Raw genomic sequence first — 25,153 nt, 5'->3', positions numbered from 1 at the left:
CTGTCTTATGTGCCAATTTTTTATATTCTTTGTACCTTTTTTTTCTAGAGCGGTCTAGATGCCGGTCTAGATGGGAAAATCTAGACTGCTTTCCATATTGATTTCAGCCAATCAAATTCGTGAATTCGGTTAAGTTCCCAGTCCTTGTGAGACACAGCCATATAATAATAAGTAACAGTGACGATATACCTGCTACTGTTTGTGTGGTCCAAGACTATTTTGTCTGTCTGCCTGAAAATTTTCAGTCCTCATCAACACCTTCAATGAGTTGTGTTTAATTGTTTTTTTCTCATCCCTCACTTATTTGATTTATTAATATTTATCTATTTGATTATATATTATTTATGAATTTTTAATTGGTGTCATTTATTTATTAAATATTAGATCAGCACTTGCTGAAGTCACAAATGAGCTTGAGGAGAGGCAGCACAGATGGTCACAGATAGAATCACTTTGTGGATTCCAGATCATGTCACAGACATCCTTTGGTATAGGGAAAGGAAGTGGCAGTCAAACCAACTCAGGTTCAGCCATAGCAGAAGCTCTTGTCAATGTGGCTAATGTGGCAGGGGTCAGTTCTGGAAGAAAGATCTCCTCTAGTGCTAGTCCTTGGAAATCACCATCTGTTCCTGAAACAGCAGATAGCAAAGAAGACCTTCCTCCAACATACTCTGCTGCTACTGCTTATGGCAGTGTGCATGATGTGCAGAAAGAGCCCTGTAATGATATAGCAAACTTAACTGGCCAAGAAAATGATTCTGGAGGAAGTACTAAAGGTGTGACAAGGCATGCTGAAAAGGATGTTGTGCAAATGAGAGAGAAAACATCTTCTGATATAAGTAAAAGGCATCCAAGTCTTCATCTGGGAGCACAAGCCATGACAATTGGTGTAACAAAATCAGAAGTTTCAGCCAAATCTTTAGAGCAGTTGTCAGCATCTTGTGGGAAATTAGAGCAAGATGAACAAATTTCAAATGGCTTGCCTGACTCACCAACTGGAAAATCCAAAAAGAGACTGAGCTGGTTTGGAAAGAGGCAAGACTCCACTACTGAAAGTGAATCATCAGCAGCTGAAAATGACGACGAAAAAAGGAGAAAAGTAAGGTGGCTGTGGAGGTCAGCAGTTCGTAAGTCAAAATCACAGAGAAACCCAACAATCAAATCAAATAATAGTGCAACTATGGCTACATCACTGGAAAAGTTAAAATCAGGGTGAAACCTAACAAGTTTCACTCATCTGGTCAGCTACCCGGTTTGTTCTGGCAAGCTCTAGTTTGGCAGTGATCAGTTCCAAACACAGTTTAGTTTATTCAAAACAACTGTAGATTGTCTGCCATCCATGAGTGAACAGGACTGTTACTGTTCTTTTTTTTTTTTTTTTTTTTTGCTTGGTTGTGGGCTATTAACCTTGATGCTGTGGTAATGTGAGGAACATGTAATATGTTCAATGTAGTACTCAGGAAAAAAAAAGTGTTGAGAGGAAAGATAACTTTCTCAAGTTCAGTGCTGTTGCTGTTTTTTCCTTTTTAGGGAAGAGGATAATTTCATATGTAAAGGTTAAGAAATGAAAATGTTTAGAGTCCTGTTTGGTGTTTATCAATTTTATTATTAACATTTGTATTATTAAATAATGGTGTTATGATGAGGCATCACATTTACTAGAAAGAACAATTATAGTGGCTGCTGCTTTTAAAGGTGGCTTATTTGATTTTTATGGTGTACAGATGTATACTGGAACAAAAGGTGTTTATTAGTTTAACAGAAAAAGTAATCTATTGTATAGTTTGGGTGCACATTATTTTCTTTGATCAAAAAACTTTTAGGATTATTCTGACTTATTGGGACATGGTTAAAATATTTTCTCAATTCACAAGCTTGAACAGGTTACATATGAATATGTTTGATATTGTTGTATTTTTTGGTAATTTTTTCAAACTGATTCCATCATGTCTGGATCTCAGGTTCAGAATCCTATCATAAACAAATCAAATTTTAACTTCAGTAGATGAAGGAAAAAGTCAATTGGTTTCTTCTCTTCCCTCTTTTTACCTTGTTAGACAGAAATCCTCACTGGACATTGAGCAGTGAAAAAAATATCAGCAATGATCAGTAATAGAACTTGTTACACAACTTGGGCAGAGGGCCAATAACTAAAATCAACCAATCAAAATGCTCTATTGCCGGTCCAATATTCTCTCAGTATTGAACCGGGCACTGTCCCGAATGGTCCCGAATGATACCACACTTGTGTCCCTTTGAACTTCAGTCATATAATAAATCTCTTATTAACCAAGCTTGCTCGGGACCGTACTGGAAGAATATCAGCCCTCGGTCTTTTTTGTACGGACCTCACCACGCTCGATCCATTCTGTTAAGACCTCTGGCCGATATCCTCCCAGTACGGCCCTCGCACTTGGTTAATAAGATATATATAATAGTTAGAAATACTGAATCGGCAAATATGTTCAGTTTCTTCTCAGTGAACCAGAATATGGGAATCTCTCTATTGTGGAGTATCAGTGTAGGCCCCTGTGGCTCAAAACATCTTTTTTTAAATCCAAAGAAAAAAATTACATTGTAGTTGTTATGCAAAGAGATAAACCCACGGTATTTTACTGAGTCAGTGTTTGTTGAATATAATTTAGAGGTCATAATGGTGCTCTTATTCATGGTTTATGGTGGAGGGAATTTATTTGATGTATTTTCTCAATGGAGGGGGGTTAATCTTTCTTAGATCTTTGGGAAGTAAGCTTTATCACTGAAAAAGTGTCGGCTTTCTTCTCTGGACCATGTAACCTGAAACATTTTCGGTTTAAATTTTGTGGAATTTGTGGATAGTTTTCAATCCATTGTCCATGTGATGCCAACTGGAAAAAAAGTCTTGCATTTTAAGATGTTGCAACATTTTGGTACTGTACTCAAATGAAAAACACAGCAGGGAATCATATGTTATTTCTCATTCATAGTAATCAAACTCACAGAAAATAGGTACCTATGAATCATCTGTTGTTTAACTCTCTTCTGTAAACTTTCCTTTCTTGTTAATTAAATGTTTTGTTGAATTGAAAGGCAAAAATTTGACGCAGAAAAACACAGTTCTCAATCTGCAAAAGACAACTTCCCCAAAGTATTCATGTTACAATAGGGTTTGTTACCATAATAGTTTTCACAAGTATAAAGTATTTAGAATGGAATACTGCTGGGCAACCAGAGAAGCATTAGCCTCTACAAATTAAAGAAAAAACATGTTACATAGGGAAATCACTTGTCTATTTGTTGACTATTATTTCATTATATTTCATTATATCAAATAATTTTTCTAGAAGACATGATTTTCAAATTTGTTAGCAGTTCTACTCTGTTCAGTTCCCTTGCTATATTGTTTAATTCAAGAATAGTTTTCAATCAAAATACTAACAAGATTTAACAGAAGTTTGTCTTAAATTATTGAGCAGGCATCTTGGAATCATGTCATTTGAAGTCATGTAAGATTGTCCTATGGGAGTGATTCATTTTCTGTTTCTGGTATCTTTTCAGTTTATTTTTTCCCTTAATTTTAAGTGTGCTTGTACAAGTATTTTTACTCATAACATACAAGGAAATCAGAGTTGTACCGGTAATTTACTTTTTTTAATTTCCCTTTAATACTGTTGGCACATTCTATGACAAATTGTTTACATGAGAGGAATGTTTTGAAGCAAAAATAATGAATTTTTAAAATGACCCTTAATTCTGTAGCAAAAGCTATTTTATCAAAGAGAAGATCAACCTACATGTAATGAATGGGGGGGGGTGGGGGTGGGAATGGAAGGGGTTGGTTTTGGGTGTGCAACCGATAAAACTGTTGTCATATAGCAATTTGTGTAATTCATTTGCTTAAGGTGTAGGTTTCTTAGCTTTTTTAAATGAGAACATTATACATGATCATCTGTACTATAAGGTGTGTTGGTTTCAATAAAGCCATCGATATTTTGGAATGTTTATTATCAATAGAAATGTGAAAAGTTCTCAAGATAAGGGTTGTCATTGTTACTTATCATCATTGTTGTCAAATGTAAAAATTACCAGTAGTGACACACATCACTCCTATTTTCTTTACATTTAACAATAATGGCTTGAAGCCATCAACTTGTCGTGTAATATTGTTTGATTGTTAAATTTTCCCTTAGAAATGTTTGATATTTTCCTTGTGAAAAGAGGAAAACAATATCTTAAAAGTCGAATTCATCAAGTGTAAAACTTTCTCTCCCACCTTAGGGGATTAATCAGTAATATTTTTCTAGAGGATTAATGGTAATTTGTCACCCTAGTTTCCTTTGGTTGGGACTTGGAAATTGGACTTTGAAATTTTTATCATTGAAATGGCAAAACATTCCTCTGATTACATCACTTTGAAGAACTAATAAGAGTAACTGGTCTCTTCCTTCTATGCTAACAGTGTTTATCCAGACCTGATAAAAATTACAAAATTAATACAGTAATTCTTTTTTCCTTTTAATAATTTGAATAATTTCATAGTTTTCAATAATCTGCTGCATTGGGCCAACTGTTCAGGCCTTAACATAGTTATGTTTTACCTAGTTTATTGGGAACTCTACAGTCTTCCATTTATTTAACACACTGTGAACTATTTTGGAACAAAGAAACCATTTGACTTCTTCATAACTTATATATCAGGTCATTAAGGAACCTGTCACTTTCCTAAGCACTAGCTACCCCAATGTAGGAGCAGGGTTTTCCAGCCTTCTTGATTGTCTCCAACAACTCATCAGATGACGATGTAGAATTCACGTAGACACGCTGCTTGTCCATGTCAATTTCAACATCCTTTTCTCCTGGTGAAAAACAATTTGTACAATGTCAGTGGGTATAAAGAGGAACGTGTGAAGTGCTAGCCTGAAATAAATAAACTGGACATACTATATCAAAGAAGTAACTGTTGAAACTTAAATTAAATGGAACAAAAAACAGCTACCAAGGAAAACCAACCCCTCTAGGAACAACTTTGGTATGCAAAAAATACTCATCAGTCCAGTGATATTTAAATATGCCAAATGACAAACCCTGAAAACATCGCCTTCCTGCCTAAATCCTCTGATTGCAAAGCTAACAAACAAATGTAAGGGGATTTGGAAAGGTAGCAGCCAAAGAAAGGTTGGACTAAACGCTCATTCAGTTCTACTGTTGACAATCTCAGTGATATTATCTGCTTCTCTTCGATGAAATTACATTCTACTTGTAAAGATTAAGGAGACTTGGGAAAAATTTGACCCAGGTCCATACCTTTCTTGTTCAGCACACGAGTGACAGCCCCTGAACAACCCTCACAGGTCATTTCCACTTGAAATTCATGACGCTAAAGCAGTGAGAGTGAGTCAAAAGGAGAATATTTTCACTCCGTGATATCCTTACCACAATCAGAGAAGCCCCTCTGGTTGCCAAGCAACCAGGTATTCCAAAGAGGTAAAGATGTTCTCTTTCTCACTTACAAATAGACCTCTTTAACTTGTTTCATTTTTACCCATTTCAAGTCATAGGATAATACTCAAGAGAACTGTTTCCTTCAAATCTCTCATTCAGGCACATATGCATGCATAATTTACAAAAGATAACGCTGGGAAATTCCCTTAACACCAGGTCCATATTGTGATTATATCTTATCAGACGTTTTGGTTTGTAGTGTCGCTGAGCATTTTTACGAGTCGTGCCTTACTAGCTTGGACGAGCACGCAGGGCAAGTAAAAATACATATAACAATCTACCCTGTACCGCAATCAGCTTCAATCAATGGCTTTCAGGAATAGAGTAAGTCTGTGCTAATTTTTAGAATATAAAAGCAAGCTAAGCCAAATTTAATTATATCTTCATTGAAATAATATGCAATTTTTCATTAAAATAATTACAGGGGGCCCACACAAGCGGCATGTCTGGTCGTTTGTTCGAAATATAAGGAAATGTACGGGAGAATATTGAAGAGTCGTAATATCGTGAACTTATATCGAGGAATGTCTATGTCAAGGCTCAAAATAAATGTAAACCTACCTCACTTGCCGTGTATTGTCGTTTCTGTGGTTCTAAACGGCGAATTTGAGCGATTTGGTTGATTCTGCCCTGAGTGTTACTTCTTGTATATCACTCAAAGCAGAATCTACCAAATCGCTCAAATTCGCCATTTAGAACCACAGAAACGACAATACACGGGAAGTGAGGTAGGTTTACACTTATTTTGAGCCTTGACATAGACATTCCTCGATATAAGTTTACGATATTTCGACTCTTCAATATTCTCCCATACATTTCCTTATATTTCGAACAAACGACCAGACACGCCGCTTGCGTAGGCCCCCTGTGAAATAATACGCAATTCTGCCTGGAGTTGAACCTGGTGAGTAATTCTGCTATACGGCACTTTCATTTATCCAATCTTCACAGTAACTTAAGTTCGCCGTAGTTTTCCTACTCTAAACCAGAGAAATAGTAATTGAGAAAATATTGAGATCTACGGTGGGCACTTAATTGAAATTCCACGTTGCAAACGTATCGTCCATGGTGAGGAAAATATGTCGTTTTCGAATTAGGTTGAACATGATAGTTCTCTTCCTACTAGAAACTAAATTAGCGCAGTTATACTTACAACGCTAGCCATTTTCGTGTTGTGGAGGAACAGGTCCAACTTTCATGCACAAACGTAGATAAATTAGAATTCAGTGGGCCTTTGTAATGTCAATCGTTCCGAGCGCTGATGTAATAAGGAGAGAGGGGTGAGATATATTTTGTCATAATTTTTTTTTATTTATTCTTTTAATATTTTGAAATGGAGGCGAAAATGTGCATGCAACTGAGAATGCTTAAATATGCAGATTCGATGTGTGCTTGTGCTTCTCTTGAAAATGAAGATATCCATTTTTTATTCAACATCAACATGTGCAGCACGTGTTGATATTTATTGTCTTAGTAATTTCAACAGTCCCTCCCCCATCCCTCTACCCACTAGTAGCCACTCCACGCACAGGCGGCCCAGGCTCTGTCACAAGCTCTTTCACAGTGGATTATTATAGAGTTTGTATTTAACAATTATTCCACGAGCGCGCGTTGGATATGAGATGATAGACAGCCAACGAGGCGCGTAGCGCCGAGTTGGCTATAATCATCTCATATCCAACAAGCACGAGTGGAATAATTGTTTTATTAAAAACGCCCCTAAGAAATTATTATTTTGTGAGAAGAAACCGGATTTTTTAGCTCCCTTTTGATTTTAAGCTGACGCGTACGCTTACCATATTTGTAGATTATGGTATATTGGATGGTATATTGGCTGATATACCATAATGGCTAAGCCAATAAAAAGTCTTGAATTGCATTATCCAATGATCCAGTTTTTAATAATTAACAATTATTCGCCTCAGGTTCGGTGAATATTGTCGAATAATTCCCGAGACTTCGACTCGGGGATTATTCGACAATATTCACCGAACCTGAGGCGAATAATTGTTTTAATATAATTTCAGTGCTAAGCAACAGAGAAATTTCTAAAATCATAACATTTTATTAATATTTATTAACATTTTATTTTAACATTTTATATAAACCGCGTGGAGCGGTTTATATAGCGTCTTATTTATATGTGCACGATCCTTCGCAGTAAAGCACTATTTGAGCAATAGTGAAAATCAGACCTGAAAAAAATTTCAGGCCTGTACGGGATTCGAACCACTGACCTCTGCGATACTAGTGCAGCACTCTACCAATTGAGCTAACAAGCCAACTGGGAGCAGGCCATCAAATTAATTCGACATAAACCCGTAGATGATAAATCAAACAACAACAAACATATGAAACATATGAAAATTTTTTTCAGGTCTGATTTTCACTATTGCTCAAATAGTGCTTTACTGCGAAGGATCGTGCACATAACCGCAGTTCATACATATGTTTCATATGTTTGTTGTTGTTTGATATAACGTCTTATAGGACGTCATAAGGTGTCTATCATTTCATCTCAGTCCCTCTCGACCGAGGTGGTTTTGGTGATGCTGACCTGTCCAACATGGAGAAGCCTGTCGATGTCATTGTTATCGGTGGCGGAATAAGCGGTCTTTGTGCTGCTAAATTATTAGCCCTTGAACATGGCGTGAGTGTTGTTGTTTTGGAAGCAAGAAATCGTGTTGGAGGAAGAACAAACACTTTGGAAGACCCAAAGTTTAAGTACGTCGATCTCGGTGGAGCGTACGTCGGGCCAACCCAAAACAGAATTTTACGGGTAGCGAAAGAATTAGGTATAGAAACGTACAGAGTTTACAGCCAAGGAAGTATTGTGGAGCTCCTGGATGGACGAAGGCGATTGTTTTCAGGGGATCTGTCTTCATGGAATCCCTTGGCGATTCTTGACTACTTCAACATGATCAGGACATTGGATAAAATGGGTGAGGAAATTCCACTTGATGAGCCCTGGAAGGCACGAAAAGCCTTAGAATGGGATAGCATGACTGTAAAGGAATTCATTGACAAGAAATGTTGGACAAATTATACTAAAAAGCGTATGATACAAATCTACCACGATGCAATGGCCGCGGAACCAGAAGACATGTCCTTGTTGTACTATCTGTGGTACCTTAAGTCAGGAGATGGAGTGCTAAGGGTGTCTGCTATCGAAGATGCCGGTCAGGAAAGGAAATTTATCGGAGGATCTCAGCAAATAAGTAACAGACTCAAAGACAGGCTTGGAGATAGGGTAATTTGCTTTTTTCTCGTACGCTTTGAGTGATTTGGAGGAGAACTTCTAACAATGCAGATGTTGTGAACGAAGTTCTCTCAAATTTTTCTTTATGTCTACTATTAATTAGTAATCACATTTTATATATTCCGGAATGAATAAGCACTATCAACTCAAATGGCACTCACCTTATGGGCTTGTACAATTACATCATCTTGAAAAAAAAAAATTACACCATCATGTTTATTCCAAAATGCACTGTAAATCATGTGACTTTCTGTTCTTAAGATATTCCTTATGTTTTTAGGTCATTCTTAACAGCCCAGTGTGTTGCTTGTATCAAGATGCTGATCATGTGGCTGTTACCTGTGAAAATGGCAAGAAATACGAAGCCAAGTTTGTGATCAGTGCCATGCCCCAAGCTCTCTTGAATAGTGTGTCATTTGTTCCACCCCTCCCTCCCTTGAAAAATCAGTTGATTCAGAGGATCCCTATGGGCTCTGTTATTAAGACAGTCACATTTTATGAGAAGGCATTCTGGCGTGAAAAGGGATTGAATGGGGTGCTGATTTCAGACTCCAGCCCAGCTTACGTTACTGTTGACGATACTAAGCCTGATGGTTCATACCCAGCGATAATGAGGTGAAGTTGGTGAATGGGCCTGTTTTGGATATATTAAAATTAAGTCATTTCTATGTAATTTTACAGTCATATAAAAATATTTGGCTTTTTATTGTATCACAAACAGTATCCAAAACTCTTTAATGTTCACACGAAATTCAAGATGTTCATGTTGAATTAACATTTTTACTTTTCGAGTTCTAGTCTTTACAAGTCTTATGTGACCAAAGATGACATAATGTCTTGTTTTAGTCTGTTTTATGACTTTTATTGATCCATATCAAATCAAACTCCTGTCAAAACCACAGTCAAAACTTAACCACGGCCATTCGAAAGCAATACGTACATTTCCAGAACAGTACTTAATAGCTGGAAATTCATCACTCAAACCATAATGGTTCATGAATCACTTTTAACTCAGCTCTTAGTTCATGGGTCATGTTTAAATAAAAAAATTCATTCATGTGGATATGAAAAGATCTCACTATCTTCAGTCATGATCCACGAATAAAAAAAAAGTCAAATCACAATTCAATTCAATTCAGAAAAACCAATCGCCCAATCACGTCTTACATGAAAAGTACAGGGCACCCTTTTGCATAGCTCCAAGGTCAGGGGAAGACAAAAGAAATTAATGATTCATCCCTCAACCTTGATGTGATTTCTTTGCCTTTATTCCCCCAAGCCTTAGAGCCAAGTTCAAGAATGGCCCATTGAAAATGGATTCTTAAATACTTGTTAGAAAATCCAATCTTGATACTCAGTGTTCTCCTTTTTCAGGTGGTAACCAGTTATATTTAATGCCTGTAGTGCACATAATAATATTTATTGATTTGTACTAACCTCTTATTACCACTAAAGATCACTTAGAATTCTTGAAATTTCAACAAGTTAAAGTTTTTTCTACCGCTTTTAAAAAGTATTTTACCTGTTGTGCAATAAGGGAGAATGCTGAACACTTAGCTCAGTAGGTCGTTAGAGGATGTTAAATTGATATGTCAATGCATGTTGAACATTTCCAGTTTTATCATTGGAAGTCAAGCACGTTACTGGTGTTGCAAAACACAAGAAGAAAGGAAAAAAGCCCAATGTGAACAGTATGCCAAGGTGTTTGACAGTGATGAAGCTCTTCATCCTTATCATTATGTCGACAAGAACTGGCCAGCTGAGAAGTATTCTGGTGGATGCTATGTTAGTATTATGCCTTGTGGAGTTATTACAGGGTTTGGCAAAGCTCTGCGCGAGCCAGTTGGTAGAGTACACTTTGCTGGAACTGAAACTGCTACAATTTGGTCAGGTAAGAAAACCACGGAGGCATTTTCCTAAATTTCTAGACAGTGTTAAGGCTGTTATTATGCAGTTTAGTGTTGCTACGGTGAGTGATAGAATTTTATTGGTTCTCAGAGATCTCTAATAAAGGTATTTTTAAGAGAAAGAGGCTTTTTCGTCTTGTCACAAACTTTCTATAAATGAAAAAAATTCTGAATCCTAGCAAAGAGTCAAACCTCTTTAGGTTCTATTTTGCATAATGTTTTTCAAGGTATCTTTTGCACAATGTTGTGAAGTGTGTTTGTTCATTGTTATTATAATAGTGAGAAATGATAAGTGAATTTTTTATCATTTGTTCCACAACTGTGAGTCCCAATCAATTGTACACTTCAAAAATTGCCACTGTTTTTACTTTCTCCTCAGCTAAGTCTAGTCTCGAGGTTAGAGTCTTAAACTGACCTACAAGGACTCGCAGTATAGCAGTCCAAACATCTTGATGTTTGTGAGAAAAATGCTTCAACTTTCACTTAAACACGAAGGCGTGCTATATAAGGAAGTCTTCCCTGGGAAGACCTAGGCTCATTTGTCACTCACCGTTGACGTGTGCAGGTCAAATTTAAATGCTGGTAGATGAACAAAAGGAGCTAATGAGATATCTATTGTTTACTTTCACCAGCATGGTGGCATGAGGTAATGTGCAAACCACCTACTTCTAACTCAAATTTACTGCCACAAATAAAGACAGTTTACATTGAAGAAAGGAAATACAAATCTCAAATTCTTGTATTGTGATCAAGACAAAACAATTTTGAGGAATGCGCCCACTGTTCACTGCTTTGGAGTAGCTGTAGCTCATGCTGACTTGACTCTAAGAGTTCTACATCACACGATGGTTGATTGACAAATGATCCAGTGGGACTTAAGGCTCCTTTTATAGCGCGCCTTCGTGTTTAATGTATTTCCCTTTTTCAGTGGAGGCATGGTGGCCTCATGGTTGGTGCACTCGACTCCGGATCGAATGGTCCGGGTTCAAGCCCCAGCCAGGACATTGCGTTGCATTCTTAGGCAAGACACTTTACTCTCACAGTGCCTCTCTTCACCCAGGTGTTTAAATGGGTACCGGCAATTTAATGCTGGGGGTAACCCTGCGATGGACTGGCATCCCATCCAGGGGGGAGTAGAAATACTCCTAGTCGCTTCATGCTACAGAAACCGGAGTTAAACACCAGCCTGATGGGCCACTAGGCTCATAAACAGACTTTACCCATTTCCCTTTTTCAGGATACATGGATGGTGCAGTCCAAGCAGGAGAGAGGGCTGCAAGAGAAGTGCTATTTGCTTTGGGTAAAATAGCAGAAGAGGAGATCCATCAAATTGAACCCCCTTCAAAAGATGTCCCTCCAGTTCTGTGTCAGCTGACAACATTTCAAAGCTGGCTACCTACTGTCCCAGTTTTTCTAACCACAGTCACAGCTGTTGCTGCTTTAGTGGGTGGTCTGTCACTAAAATATTTTTCTAAATGAGGAAATGAATCATATTATTAAACTGGGGTAGTGAGGAAAAAGAAAAAAAATTCAAATAAAAATAATTTAACTCTGAAATCCAGGTCAAATACCTACTGGGAGTAACTGGGGTAAGGAGAAAAAGGAAAATAATTTGTTTTTCAATTTTTTTAACCCTGAAATCGAAGTCAAATACCTAGATGTAATGTAACAAGATGATATACCAGTACTGATTGAGTAATGACCCAAGCAATATTTAAAAAATCATGCAACAATTTGTATAACAGCAGTAAATTGTATTTATTCTAACAACATATTCAATTCATACATTTTGATATTAATTACAAATAACTTATCCAGAAAAGTCATTTTAGAATTCTAGTTCTTAGCGTATTTATGATAACAGTACAGTCCAGCTAGCCGATATTGAATTTACAAATCCTAGAGGAAAGAAAGTCAGAAGTAACTTGCCACAAGCCATTGAGAACCTTCTTTACTTTTGATAATTTTGGTTTAATCCTTTATAATTTAGAAATGTTTCAAGTTGATTCCTGAGATTTGGTCTACCAAGGAAAGCAAGGGTCCTTGCAAAATCTAATGTATGTCTCCACTTTGCCAGTGCTGGCTTGCATCAGTGTTGTGTATGTTGTCAACTGCAGGGAGAAAATTTAAATATTACATCGCTGTTTATAACTCAATTAATAATGCATATCATTAATAAAACCAGCCTAACCACCACCATACTGGAAACACAAGCAGTTTGAAAAAAATATGACATTAAATATGACTTTGTTAGGTGCAGAGTTTGAAGTATCAGTTGTGAAACTGAACAGAGCACCAGCCAGAAACATGCTGGCAGACAAGAAATCCTGAGCATCCCCTTCAACAACAATCCCCTCAAAATATCTCCTGATGCCCTTTCCAACATTAAGTAAACTTTTGTTTAAAGTGGTCCAACTATGTTCCTCCTAGTTCTTTTTTTTTTTTACTTTTGCTTACCTTGTTTAAGACAGGTTGGGTGGAGAGAACATTATACAAGCCTTTAAATGACACAGCCTGTTGAATTAAAGTGGAAATATTTAACATGTTTGCTGATTTTATCTCAATAACAAAAGGATGTGCTCACAAAGTTTAATTCAAAACAAACCTCTTGTCCCATTTTGTTCATGCATGCTTTCCCCTGAAACAAAACAAACAAACTAATTAAAAGTAAGCAGAATTATGTTATTAACCAGTATGAGAATTTTTCACCAACCAAGATCAATAACTTTTAGAAAGACCCTACAAATTGCACACTTCATTGTAGCCTGCAACAGTTGTAAATTAAGTAGCAGTCATGAATACTTCTTTTAAGTTCAGTGACCTTTTTCCTTTTCACTGCAATCAAATGACTTACCGGAGTTCTCCTGTCATCAATTACCAGCGGAGGTTCCCAGTTGTCATAATTTGTCTCCAGAACAAACCAAGTGTTATTTGCTGGATTAAGACTGAAAAGACATGAATTTAAAAAAAAATCTATCTCACTGGAGGTTTTACATTGGAAAATTTAAATACCACATCAACTTGCAAAATTATTGTAACCAGTGAGTTATCTAGCATGCAGGTACTGTACCTCATTTGGTTTAAGCATTTAGTGCGTGAACGTGTAATCACAACTCCCTAAAACAAGGAAATGAGAGCACAGAAACTTCATCAGCAAACTATATACATCCAACCACAGGATAGCCTTGAGAATGAGCAGATTCTTCATGCCATTGTGCCTGTCACTATGTGTAGTATATAGGATGCCAACGAGCATGAAATATGCGCAATGTAATGTGAGGCGTGATGGTGTGATGTAATACCCTTGAGACCTGCATATATATAGCACATGTTTAATTATTTAGTTAGTTCTCCTAGGTACATGAATAAAACTGATTTCATTTTAACCGCTGTGTACTACACTATGGACCTTGTTAAACAGCATAGCCTGCCAGGAGTCTCCTATAGCTCCATGGTAGAGCATCCCTAGTATTAATTGAAAGGTTGTAGGTTGGACTCCCATTGGGAGCACTAGTAGTTCCTCTTGTCTAAGTATGTCTGTGTCTTTCCCTTAATAACACAAGAGACTGCTAGCAGGCTAAAAAGACACTGGAGACAGGTATTACAGGCAGTAAAAGACTGGTGCTAACCAGCTCTTATTGAAACCCCTGATATGTACCAAGAATTATCACAGCCAATGATATGACATCACCTCTCCTGACTTTGTTCCCCCGAGTATGTAGTAAACTGGAGCTAATACTTCATCATTTGCCAACATGTCATGTGCTTCCTTGAAACTGAAAAAAAAATGATAATGATGATGATTGATGATCACAGTTTATTAGCATTCCATGGGACACATGGCTCTTCTATACTACAAACTAACTAAATTAACAATGATTCTTATAATTCAAATGTACTTAATAATGAATAAAAATATTATTTCCCATAGAATTATGAATGAAAAAAATAGAGAATTAAGTCACAGACTTGATTTGCTAAGGGATAAGTAATGTTTACCAATTCAGAATTATTTAGTAAGACCATAGAGCCTCAGTGATGGCAGAAATAAATTTTACAAGACCACATTACCTTGATGCACTTTCAAGCACATCACGAGTCAGGAAACTTGACCATTTCACATTCCTCATACCAAGTATCCACTCAATAATCCCTGAAAATCACAAAGTTTTTCATGAGTTATTACAGATAACTTTTGAGTATACATCATTAATTTTTTCAATTTTTTTTTATTTCTAAAATTGAAATAAACTTGATTAATATATATATTATATATATATTGTATATTATATATATATTATATATATATATATTATATATATAATATATATATATATATATTATATATATATTGATTAATATATATATATATACATCATCTGACTTAGATTAGGCCTCATAGCTATTAAAAGGATGACTACCTGGCTCTGTTAATTAATTTTACTGTCTCACCAATGTAACCTCCATTGATGTTGAATCTTTCATTTAGAGTAAGTGTGAAGACTCCCTAGAAAATCAACAAGCCTTGGTGTAAATTATATCTATTTGTTTTTAAACCAAGGGATTAAAAATCTGTCAACTGACAAATTTAAAAATGAAACACAAACAGAACACAATGAACAAAAGGTTAAGCACATGGAAAACTTGAGTAAGCTTTAATTAAATTTCTCATATGGGACAATCAATTTTCATAGACCTTTTTGGAGTGAAAAAAATAACCACAAAGAAAGAGGACCATTCAATGCTCTTGAAATTGCCAGAGGTGCTGACAACCTTTAAAATCTAGTTTGAGAGGGGTTCAGCATAAACTTCCAAACTTGGTAAGAAGAGCATCTTTCTGTTGCCCGTGTTGTAGTTTTTGAGGGATGTACCAGTCCTCAGAATTTTCTAAAGGAGGCGGGTCAGTCCTGATTATTCAGTTGGGAGGAGTATCTGGGGCTCAGGAAATCCATTTTGGAGCTCAGGAAGGGAGCAGTTCTGGAAATCCAGAAGTATGACAAGAAGAGGGATTAAAATGTCAGGCCAATAGTTGGTGGATATTCATTCTATTAGGGAAAAACCAGATTTATCAAAATTGTCCTTTTATACAATCTGCCATTCATTGAAATCAAACTTCCCCTGAAAGCATTGGTAAACATCAACTTGAGTACAGTGTATATTATTTTGCAATTTGTTACAAGAAACAAACAGGTTAAGCTCGTCTTCCGACATTATTATTCAATAAATCTAACTATAAAAGATGAATGGCTTACCGGTTTTATTCCTGAAAGGACACCAACATATCCAGCAAAGCTGACTGTTTTGTAAACAGTTTTTCCACTTCTCTGACATTGTTTTCAGCCAAATTGAATAAAGAGTCAAATTTTAAACATAAAAAAAGAGAAGTATCCTATCAAAAAATGTAAACAAACCTTCTATTTGAAACTTAAAAGACAAAGTCTAGTTAGCTCAGTCTTTCAAACCAATAAAACACCTAGTCACAAGGGTCTGTAATTCCATAATATATAGATTTAGCCAAGCCTAAAAGCGGAGCTCCCAAGTTGGTGATATTAATGATAACAAAAGATGTGCATTTCCCAAGACTTGCCTGAGAAACCCCTCCCTTCGTTTTGATAGTCTCCCCTACCCTATCCATGCAATCCGAAGGCATGTACGTACGTACGTACGCTCGGTCAGTCACGTGACAACCAAACAAAAAGAGCTTGACCATATTCCATGGGTATGGAGCTCTGCCCCATGCACACTTTGCGCACGTGGGAGCCCCGCTATGAGCACTCCAAATAAACCAAATAAACCATTTAGAAATACATCTATCACCCCCTAACAATTCACTAGGAGCATATCATTCACAGCAATCTGAAACTACAATAAATCTTTAAAATTTAAGTGTGATAATAACTATATAAAACAGTGGTATATTAACAATTTCTAACTTCTGATGCTGTGTAGCATTTCACATTACACTTGTGGAGTCAGGGATGTCTATGGGTCACTCCTGACTACAATAACTACAATATATGTTGTCTCACTAACCTGATAATCAATATTCACAATTAGGGTCCTAAGAATCTCAGACAGCATCCAGGTGTTATTCTTCTCATCCCAGCTGCAATTGCACAATACATAGCTTACATCACAAGCATATGGACATCAACAATAAAATGACTATAAAAACACTCAGGCAGCCACTGATCCCCATAGAGCTCTTGCTATCATTTACCAGTAAACTTACCCCAGAAATAGGCCAAAATCCAGATTACGTGCATGGAAAAGATTTCCTGAAAAAGTTGTAACAAGGGCATTAACAAATATTTATTACACGACTCGGGCAGTCAGAGGGCCAATAACTAAAATCAACCAATCAAAATGCTCTATTGCCGGTCAATATTCTCTAAGTATTGGACAGGGCACTGTCCTGAATGGTCCTGAATGATACCGCACTTGTATCCCTTTGAACTTCAGTCGTATAATAAATCTCTTATTAACCAAGCTTGCTCAGGACCATACCGGAAATTTATCGGCCCTCTGTCTTTTTTGTAGGGATCTCGCTGTGCTCATTCCATACTGTCAAGACCTCGGGCCAATATTCTCCCAGTACGGCCCTCACGCTTGGTTAATAAGATATATGTAACTGGTATGTACTATTTGCACATCACTTTTTGTGTCTTAAATTAAGGCTGCCAGGACATTCCTTGGCTATCACATTTTGGATTTCTTTATCTGTAAAAAGTTGTTTAATGAGTGTTTCAAGCTCTGCAAAGGTTCCAGATTACCTGTAACTGCATATACCGGTACTCCTCTACAACATTTTACTCGAGTGACACCCTTGTAACTATTGTTAAGTTAAATATTAAGTTTTAGTGAGAAATTATTGCAACCTCATGTGTTGTCACCTCATGTGCTGTTGCTAATAAGAGAGTCTATGCGAGTTTGTGCCATAGAGTTATCTGCGATAAAGTTATCTGCAATCATTTGCGACTTCTGGTGAATAAGGCATACAGAGAGGACAATCGGTAAGCGTATTTTTCTCTCCCCTTGTTGTTTTTGTTTATTATTTGATTAATTATTGTTAGGGGTCATGTGCTCGGCCTTTGTGTTGTTATGTAATAATTACTGTTTTAGTTTAGCTTCTTGTAATGTTGCTTAGACTAGGTTTTCTTGTTTGTGTTTTAGTTTGACGTGTTTTGATATCAGATTAATTGTATTGGAATCACAGTTATACCGGTCTGGTGTCAGATTTAGTACCTCGATGTCCTCTATGCGATAAACGCCTACAATTACAACCCTTTCCATACTTCCCCAGACCATTCTCCCCTTCCCTCCCTAAATCTATGTCTTCTCCCTCTCTCTCTCTCTCTCTTCCCTTCATCAATTTCTCGTCCCCTCTCTCCCTTGCATTAATTCCAGTCTCCCATTGTTTCCTTCTCACCCCTTCCTCTCTTGAAACTTAATTCTAATCAGAAATTTCAGTGACTTCTTGTTCTACCAAAATGACAAGGAGACCAGAAATCAAGGTTTTTACCAACAAGATTGTGTTTAGCTTCTAACAAAAAAAAATTAAATATTTTCAAGTTTCTTATAATTCTTCATTCTCACATGATACCATTTCAAGATTTCCTTACCTGACTTGTCCTCAGCAACTATAGATGTACAAACTGTAAAAACTTCATAGAAGATATTGTACAAAACAATCTCACCTAAGAACCAAACAAAAAGCTCCAAATAAGTATTTAAAGAATAGTAATACTTGTACTCACTGATGACACAAAAGTTTAGAGAAATGGAGTGAGATTTAATAAATGGATTGATTTGGTTGTGAAGTTTCATCATATGTTAGATGTACCGGTAACTATTATTGACAAAAACTAACATTGAAAGCCACATTTAACTGAATCATAATGATTATAACTAAACATTGAACATGTTCCTCTAACAGAGTTGCAGCCATTGGCAAAATCCTTAGCTTTACCAATGCAGAGATGGAAAACAAAGAAATGGTGGCAAGGACAAGGTACTTGTATTAACAGGATGGTAATCTGCAAACATGGTCCCATTGTTAACCACTTCACATGCAGTCAGTTAATTTCTTACCAAGAGGAATGCTGGTGGCACTGGCCAATCCTTTAATCTCTCTTCCATAGGGATCTGGAAGAGTTTCTGCAAGAGGAACCTACAATAGTGATCAGAAAAAAAATGCTTCTATAAATTAATACTTACAGTAATGTCAACAAACAATTTGAACCAAAGCTGGTTGGTTCTGCACTTGTAAGAGTAAAGAATTGGTTCAAACGTTTCAATGCTGCTGCGATGGGAAACTTAACTCTTAATTTTCCAATCACTTGAAAATTATGACATAGCAACATTGTGGCATCATGTAAAACTTTTTCAATGCTATTTGTCCCTGGAACCAGTACAAAAAAAAAAACTTCCAATGCCAACAGTTTTACTAGTTACATATGATGCACGATACTCGCAGTAGATAGCGCTATTTAAGCAATAGCGATAATCAGACCTGAAAAAAATCAGGCCTGTACGGGATTCGAACCACTGACCTCTGCGATACTAGTGCAGCACTCTACCAATTGAGCTAACAAGCGAACTGGGAGCAGGCCGTTAAGTTGATTTGTAATAAGCCCGTGAAAGTGATAAATGAGATACAATGAAATAGATGAAGTTCATATATTTTGTACTGCGGTATTAGATACATGTGATGCATGATCCTCACAGTACTGTGAGGATCGTGCGTCATATGTATCTAAGACCGCAGTACAAAATATATGAACTTCATATATTTCATTGTATCTCAGTTTTACTAGTTTTACACCATTACAAGTCAAACAAATAAAATGATGAAGCAAATAAATGTAACTTAACCATTTACACCCAAATATCAGTTATAAAGCATATTCTCCATGCTATTCTCTACACATTTCCTAAAATGCTGAAAAGGAGAATTTGTGGAAAGAAGACCATAATTTTATAACCCCATAAATTAATTATGCATTCCACTTCTTTGTCTTTCACGACAAAACTTTAAAAACAAAGTCTACTAGTCTGAATGCATAATTATTGTATGGGGTTATATGGTACTCTCCCCGAATTTGTTAAACAATCAAGAGTTTCTTGGGTGCATGATCGTTTCTTTTATAGTCGTGACCTTGATGTGTTTTTCAGGAGTAACATTGTATGGAGCAATTAGATGGTAGCAGGGCTCAACACCTAAGATAGCCCACTTAAGCCACAGACTCGTAGAAATTCAGTTTTGGCAAGTGGTTTTTGATTTCCACTGGCCAGTTTGGCTAGTAAACAAGCTGAAATTGTCGTAACATCCAAGATGTCACTTGCCATTTGGCTAGTAAGTTGAAGAGTTAGTGTCGAGCTCTGTACTAGTCACTCTTGGGAGTTTCAGGATTATAACATTAGCATTTATTTAGTACCAATAGACACACCAAATATTTGTCAATAAACCCAAACAGCTTTCCATCCAGGATAAAACTTGTGAAGTTTTTGATATAGTGGAGCAAGTTATTCAGCTATAAAATGAAATGAAAAAGAACAAAGCCGTTATAATATATATGTTGTAGTTAAAATTTTTCCATAGGTAATTTTTTTTAACTAGGTAAATATATTTTTTAACTAGGTATTTTCTATTTTAACCAGGTAATTCTTACTCAGTCAACTGTCTAAAAAAGGGCCTTCATTTTTTGGGGGGTGGATGAAAAATAGGGGCCTCATATTTTTAGGGGGTTCTTAAAAGATAGAGAGGAATATTAAGAAAATTAACTATATCACTTTTGCATTCCTTTCTTGGTCCCTTTTCCCTTCTATCCACCTCTACTCTTTCACTATCTCACAATTCTGCTTATTAAATACTAAGTTCCATCTATATTAAACTTCATTGAGAATAAATAAGCATTACTTACCCTCTGCGTATTGAACCTACAACCTTCGTAGCAGATTAGATTTCCTATCCATCACACTCTTCTCTAGACCACACAGTCCTTGTTCTAAATACTCACTTTTTTCTTCTATTTATTCTTTCTTTGGTACCAGACTCACCTCGGTCAAAATTTAATTTGTGCAAAATGTGCACACACAGGCGCACTTGTATGAAAATGGGAATTGTTCATTGAAAGCGAAGAAAGCGATGGAGGGTGTGCCGTTTTGTGTCGCTAAAGATACGTTTTATGAAAAGTTAGATGCCCTTAAAGGCTCCAAAAAAAGTAACAGTAAATTGACTGTCTTCATAGATGATGAATTTTACGAGAATGCGAAGAACTGGCTCAAAAATGAACCCAAGAATCACAAGCAGTTTGGACTAACAGAGACAGATGTAGGGATGATTAAGTGAAAGTAGTGGACCATTCAAAATGACAACATCTTGTCCAAGGACCAAAAAATTGTAGTACCTAAAAGCCAACTTCACGGCATTTTATCCCAAGCTCATTCTTCAACCGCACACCGCGGGAGAGATAAAACTGAAAAATTTGTAAATAGAACATATGCAGAAATATCTCAACATGTTGTAACACTATTTGTCGGTCTGTGCCATCTACACAAACAACAAAAAAGTGTAACAGACCATTTGAAGCAGCCAATAACGAAACCAATACAGGTAAGTAATTTTCTGGCACACATACAGTTGGATTTGATAGACTTTCGAAATTTGAATTGTTCTTGTGGGAAAAAACCACAGCTGGCTTTTACATGCAACTGATCATTACAGCAAGTTCTCCTGGCTTTTTCCTCTGTCACATAAAACCAGTGAGGAAGTATTAGAAGCAGTCACACAACTCTTTTGGCAGGTTGACTTTCCTAAAAAGCTTCACACAGATAATGGAAGAGAATTCAAGAATAAGAACATGATAGACTTTTGCAATAAACATAAAATTGACCTAGTTCATGGAGCTCCAAGAACTCCACAAATGCAGGGACTAGTTGAAAGAAACAACAGAACCATTAAGGAAAACTTAGCAAACATCCTTAAGGAGAAACAAGTCAGCTTGAATACCCGGTGCAGATTTGTTGGAGAGGCTGCCTATAAGAGAAATGTCACAATACACAGAGCAACTTCAGAATGCCCATATGAACTTGTCTTCGGCATTCTTCCCCATAGAAGCATGCCAACAACACCATCACCACAACAATGTTCCTCTAAGGAAGCAGATAGACAACAAGAAGGTGAAGATGAAAATGAATGTGCAGAGAACACAATTTGAAACAGAAGTTGAGGAGCCTACCGAGTCTCAGACATAAACAATCCTACCTCCAAAAGAAAAGCTGAAGAAAGTTCATCTCAAAACAGAAAACAAATAAAAACCCAAACAAATCAAAGACAAAATAAATACAATGGAAAAATGAAATCCGCAAGACCGAGTGTAAAGAAATTTGAAGTCAATGATTATGTCTGTGTCAAAACTGATAAGATTGATAAAAGTACTGCACTTCATCCCAATGTTCTATTTGGGAAAATAGTTGAAATGGAAAACACATATGCAAGAATAGCAACCAAATTTGGTTTAATAACAACTCTCATTTCCCCCTCAAGATTGACAAAATGCTCGAGCCCAAATATTGTTTTTGAAACTACTACAGAATTAACCTTTACAGCAGCATGTAAAATGGCAATGGAACAATAGCCAATAAAACTGCTTTCAAGTTTATTTTTATATTTGTTGTGTTTTAATAGTAACAACAAACCATCTTATTTTTTTTTTCAAAACTTGTCTTCCTTTTTTCTGTTCTTCAATCTGCTAGTACATCTGAACCCTAACCCTGACCCTAACCCTAACCCTAACACCTTATCCCTAACCCCAAACCTATCCTTAACTTTAACCCTTAAACCTAACCTAGATCTAATCCTCTGATTGACTAACTGACAGAATCAGGCTAATTGCAGTGAAGATCTTGCTCTCTCAGATTGTTATATCCTTATCTTGACAAAACTCAATATCTATCATTGTTATCAATAAAAAAAGAGGTAGTTGCCCCATAGCAAGTGAAGAAAATATTGTGGTGCAAAATTACCCAGGTTAAAAAATTGTACCTAGTGAAAAATTAAATTTACCTTAGGAAAAAAATTACCTGCAACATAAACTGCTGATATTTACTAAAAATCTCTTCACAGAATGTTTCCTTCAGCTTCCCTTACCTCATCTATCTTCTTGCTGACAAGATCGTTGTATCTTTGTTCAGGTGGCAGGTCAAGATTTACAACTTCCCAAGGAACCTCCCTGAAAGAATGAAAATCAATTAGCAACTAGAACAATTTACTACCTCTACAAACAGAGGGAAAACCAGCACAAAGAGCAAACCCACATTTTTTTCACCACTACAAGATAGCAAATGATACTAAGGGCTGTGGCTAAGAAATTACACTGCTGGTGGAATTTTAAGTGAGAACACTCAAAGGTGCTGCAACCTCAGAAGTGCCAATTGTGCTTTACATTTAGACGTACACCATTTTGTATACATCTGAATGGAAATTGATTGTTTCAATGTCGCACTTATGGCATTCAATACGCTTCAGTTTGCTTTAATTCTATTTAATTTTTAGCTGTATTTGATTTAATTAAGTAGTATTTTATTTTACACGACCCCACAAGCTTTAAGCTTTCATACATATTGTGTATAAATAAACATAACCAACCAGCCAAGCAATTTGGCAAATTTTGCCGGCAGCCGGCACTTAGCAACAACCTTAGATAATTTGAATTGTTCTACAGTCAATGTTTTCTTAATATCACTTATTGGCCCTACCCAAGAAGGCTCAGCTACGCACCACACAAAATTCAATTAAGGTGTCCCATTCCCTGATTGAGTAATAATCATGGTATTTTTCACTAAAGGAGGAAGTTAAACCGCACCTTTCACTTGGGGGGTAAGCATCAGTTACACAGTCCTGGTCTGAGAACTAAGAATAAAAAAAAAAGCATCAAACCAAGTCTAGAAATACATGTTGAGGTCAAGTCTGCAAAGAAAACAGACCAACAAAGCTTATCCCCCTTTTTAATTTACAAACCAGCTATGAGTTCTAACACTCCCCCTGAAAGAAATATGAGTCCATTGCAGCCAATTGTCAGAACTTTGGTCAGCCTTCCTTAAGACACATCACTGATTTATTTACACTCCTGCAAGTTTAGTGAAGAAAGGCGCCATCAAAATGACGTTTCTTAACCATACAATAATAGTAGCCATCGCCAAGGCTTAAACGTTACGCCTAGGTCTTCCACTATACGGTTTGTGTCTCCTAAAACTTCTATCTTGACCGTAATGTCTTCACGTAAGACGAAAATGGTGTGTTTCGAAAAACCTCATCGGCGAGAGGAAAGAAGGGTTCAGCTACAAACTTGAGCGAAGTTGGTAACTTAGATTAAGCACTAAGTGTAAAAAAACACACAGACAACGTAACAAGGTGCATGATTTGGCAAAGTCTCCACCTACCTTTGATAAATGCTCTAAAAATGGATGTCTTACGACCTGAAAAAAAAGTTCGACTAGTAAAATAGGTAAACCTGCATGCAACAGTAAATCAAATGGACGGACAGTGAGGCATAAACGCTTAATAACGGAACAACCCTAGAACTTAAAACTTGACACTTGATGATGCACTCTCTTTCCCAATCTTTCATTCCTTAGCCTTCGCTCAGACCTTGACAATTACTGTTTGAATTTTACTTGACTACTCAATAATAAGGAAAAATTTCGAAATAGCTATCGAAGCTTCGAAAGTGAAGGAAAATTCACTGAGTTGCGTTCTGAAACAACCTAGTAAACCACCCTAAAAGACTCCGTAAGAATGCCGTGAAAGCTATGCTCAAAAATGTCTGATCTGTTAACAATATACATGACATCAACTTCTCAGTCGTTGTTTTTCTTTACCGTTGCAGACGAAAATGATCCGAAGCACAGCAAACATACGAACACAACCCACGATGTAGCTTCCATAGTTACTTTCGACCCGTACTAGCGCTGCGTGTAACTTGCTGAAACTTTTGTGAACTCTCGCGCAGACAAGTCCACAAAATGTCAGTCATATGACTTGGCGACAAATAGACTTCGTAGGGAGGGGTACGTAATTAGACTTTGAGCACCTACCTTTTTCCCCGCTTTCTTTTTTCCTTTCTTGCCTAAAATTTATGAAAGTTTAACTTCGTAGAATTTTGAATTTTCGCCTATAGCAATTACACGGTCCTGATTAAATATAAAATAGCTGGTTGTTCCGCCTGGCAAACGTTACACAAGGAGTTTCGGCCAAAGTGGAGGGACTTTTAAACCTCAGCTTTTCGAATCTCAACTGCAACTTGTACATGCAAGATCGAATCGGTTCAACTTGTCCTTTTGTTTGAAAAATAAAACAAAGACAATTAATTGCATTTTCTTGGCTAGTGGTTTACTCGGTTAAAGAAAACTAACCCAGTTAAAACAGTGGTGATTCAAACAACACGGCATTATCGACCATCGTCAACATTTCTGTCCTTAGCTAAGGGGAAGAAATGAATTGGGA

General features: G+C 36.7%; 5 protein-coding genes across 7 annotated transcripts in view; 3 read left to right on the top strand and 2 right to left on the bottom strand.

Annotated features, from left to right (window-relative positions):
* Nucleotides 1-3,977, top strand: part of LOC111334448 (stromal interaction molecule homolog) — a 15,864-nt gene extending 11,887 nt beyond the window's left edge. For both annotated transcript variants that reach the window (XM_022940182.2, XM_022940183.2), the window contains exon 11: nt 385-3,977. In XM_022940182.2, coding sequence (XP_022795917.1) covers nt 385-1,216 — 832 coding nt within the window. In that variant the 3' untranslated portion in view covers nt 1,217-3,977. The remainder of the gene's footprint in view (nt 1-384) is intronic.
* LOC111334446 (copper transport protein ATOX1) lies at nt 3,966-6,785 on the bottom strand. The gene is made up of 3 exons (XM_022940181.2): nt 6,635-6,785; nt 5,284-5,356; nt 3,966-4,835 (listed from the first exon to the last, which is right to left on the bottom strand). The coding sequence occupies exons 1-3, from the start codon at nt 6,644-6,646 to the stop codon at nt 4,702-4,704; spliced, it is 219 nt and encodes a 72-aa protein (XP_022795916.1). The 5' UTR covers nt 6,647-6,785; the 3' UTR covers nt 3,966-4,701.
* On the top strand, nt 5,370-12,906 carry LOC111334443 (amine oxidase [flavin-containing] B). 2 transcript variants are annotated; one of them, XM_088732859.1, is made up of 5 exons: nt 5,370-5,805; nt 8,004-8,731; nt 9,021-9,355; nt 10,357-10,631; nt 11,885-12,906. In XM_088732859.1, exons 2-5 carry the CDS (start codon nt 8,048-8,050, stop codon nt 12,124-12,126), a joined length of 1,536 nt encoding a protein of 511 aa, XP_088588985.1. In that variant the 5' UTR covers nt 5,370-5,805; nt 8,004-8,047; the 3' UTR covers nt 12,127-12,906. The 2 variants fall into 2 exon arrangements, with proteins under 2 accessions (XP_088588985.1, XP_088588984.1); XM_088732858.1 differs by having other exon boundaries at nt 7,972-8,731.
* LOC111334444 (acid ceramidase) lies at nt 12,381-25,004 on the bottom strand. Its single transcript, XM_022940179.2, has 18 exons — nt 24,529-25,004; nt 24,091-24,126; nt 23,514-23,560; nt 22,799-22,880; nt 20,097-20,180; nt 18,739-18,817; nt 18,270-18,344; nt 16,880-16,925; nt 16,681-16,753; nt 15,900-15,971; nt 15,100-15,154; nt 14,719-14,800; nt 14,339-14,423; nt 13,718-13,764; nt 13,502-13,592; nt 13,253-13,285; nt 13,105-13,161; nt 12,381-12,758 (listed from the first exon to the last, which is right to left on the bottom strand). The coding sequence occupies exons 1-18, from the start codon at nt 24,592-24,594 to the stop codon at nt 12,669-12,671; spliced, it is 1,200 nt and encodes a 399-aa protein (XP_022795914.1). The 5' UTR covers nt 24,595-25,004; the 3' UTR covers nt 12,381-12,668.
* LOC148724314 (uncharacterized) lies at nt 21,328-22,286 on the top strand. The gene is given in 1 exon segment (XM_088733315.1): nt 21,328-22,286. A coding segment is annotated over 1 exon segment (777 nt). The 5' UTR covers nt 21,328-21,509.
* Nucleotides 25,005-25,153: the final 149 nt, after the last annotated feature.

This window comes from Stylophora pistillata, chromosome 9 (assembly GCF_964205215.1).
Source record: "Stylophora pistillata chromosome 9, jaStyPist1.2, whole genome shotgun sequence".
In the NCBI taxonomy this organism is placed as follows: Eukaryota; Metazoa; Cnidaria; class Anthozoa; order Scleractinia; family Pocilloporidae; genus Stylophora; species Stylophora pistillata.
This window is presented reverse-complemented; position numbering and strand designations above follow the sequence as displayed.

Bases quoted from the DNA above. Each gene is read 5' to 3' on its own strand.
- LOC111334443 (XM_088732859.1), top strand. From the start codon at position 8,048: ATGGAGAAGCCTGTCGATGTCATTGTTATCGGTGGCGGAATAAGCGGT. The intron at 9,356-10,356 runs GTGAAGTTGGTG...GAACATTTCCAG, and splicing joins TCATACCCAGCGATAATGAG to TTTTATCATTGGAAGTCAAG. The intron at 10,632-11,884 runs GTAAGAAAACCA...TCCCTTTTTCAG, and splicing joins AACTGCTACAATTTGGTCAG to GATACATGGATGGTGCAGTC.
- LOC111334444 (XM_022940179.2), bottom strand. From the start codon at position 24,594: ATGGAAGCTACATCGTGGGTTGTGTTCGTATGTTTGCTGTGCTTCGGA. The intron at 18,345-18,738 runs GTAAGAAATTAA...TTTGGTTCTTAG, and splicing joins TGCCACCAGCATTCCTCTTG to GTGAGATTGTTTTGTACAAT. The intron at 14,424-14,718 runs GTAATGTGGTCT...TTTTTTTTTCAG, and splicing joins GTGCTTGAAAGTGCATCAAG to TTTCAAGGAAGCACATGACA.
- LOC111334446 (XM_022940181.2), bottom strand. The intron at 4,836-5,283 runs GTATGGACCTGG...GTTTTTCACCAG, and splicing joins TCGTGTGCTGAACAAGAAAG to GAGAAAAGGATGTTGAAATT.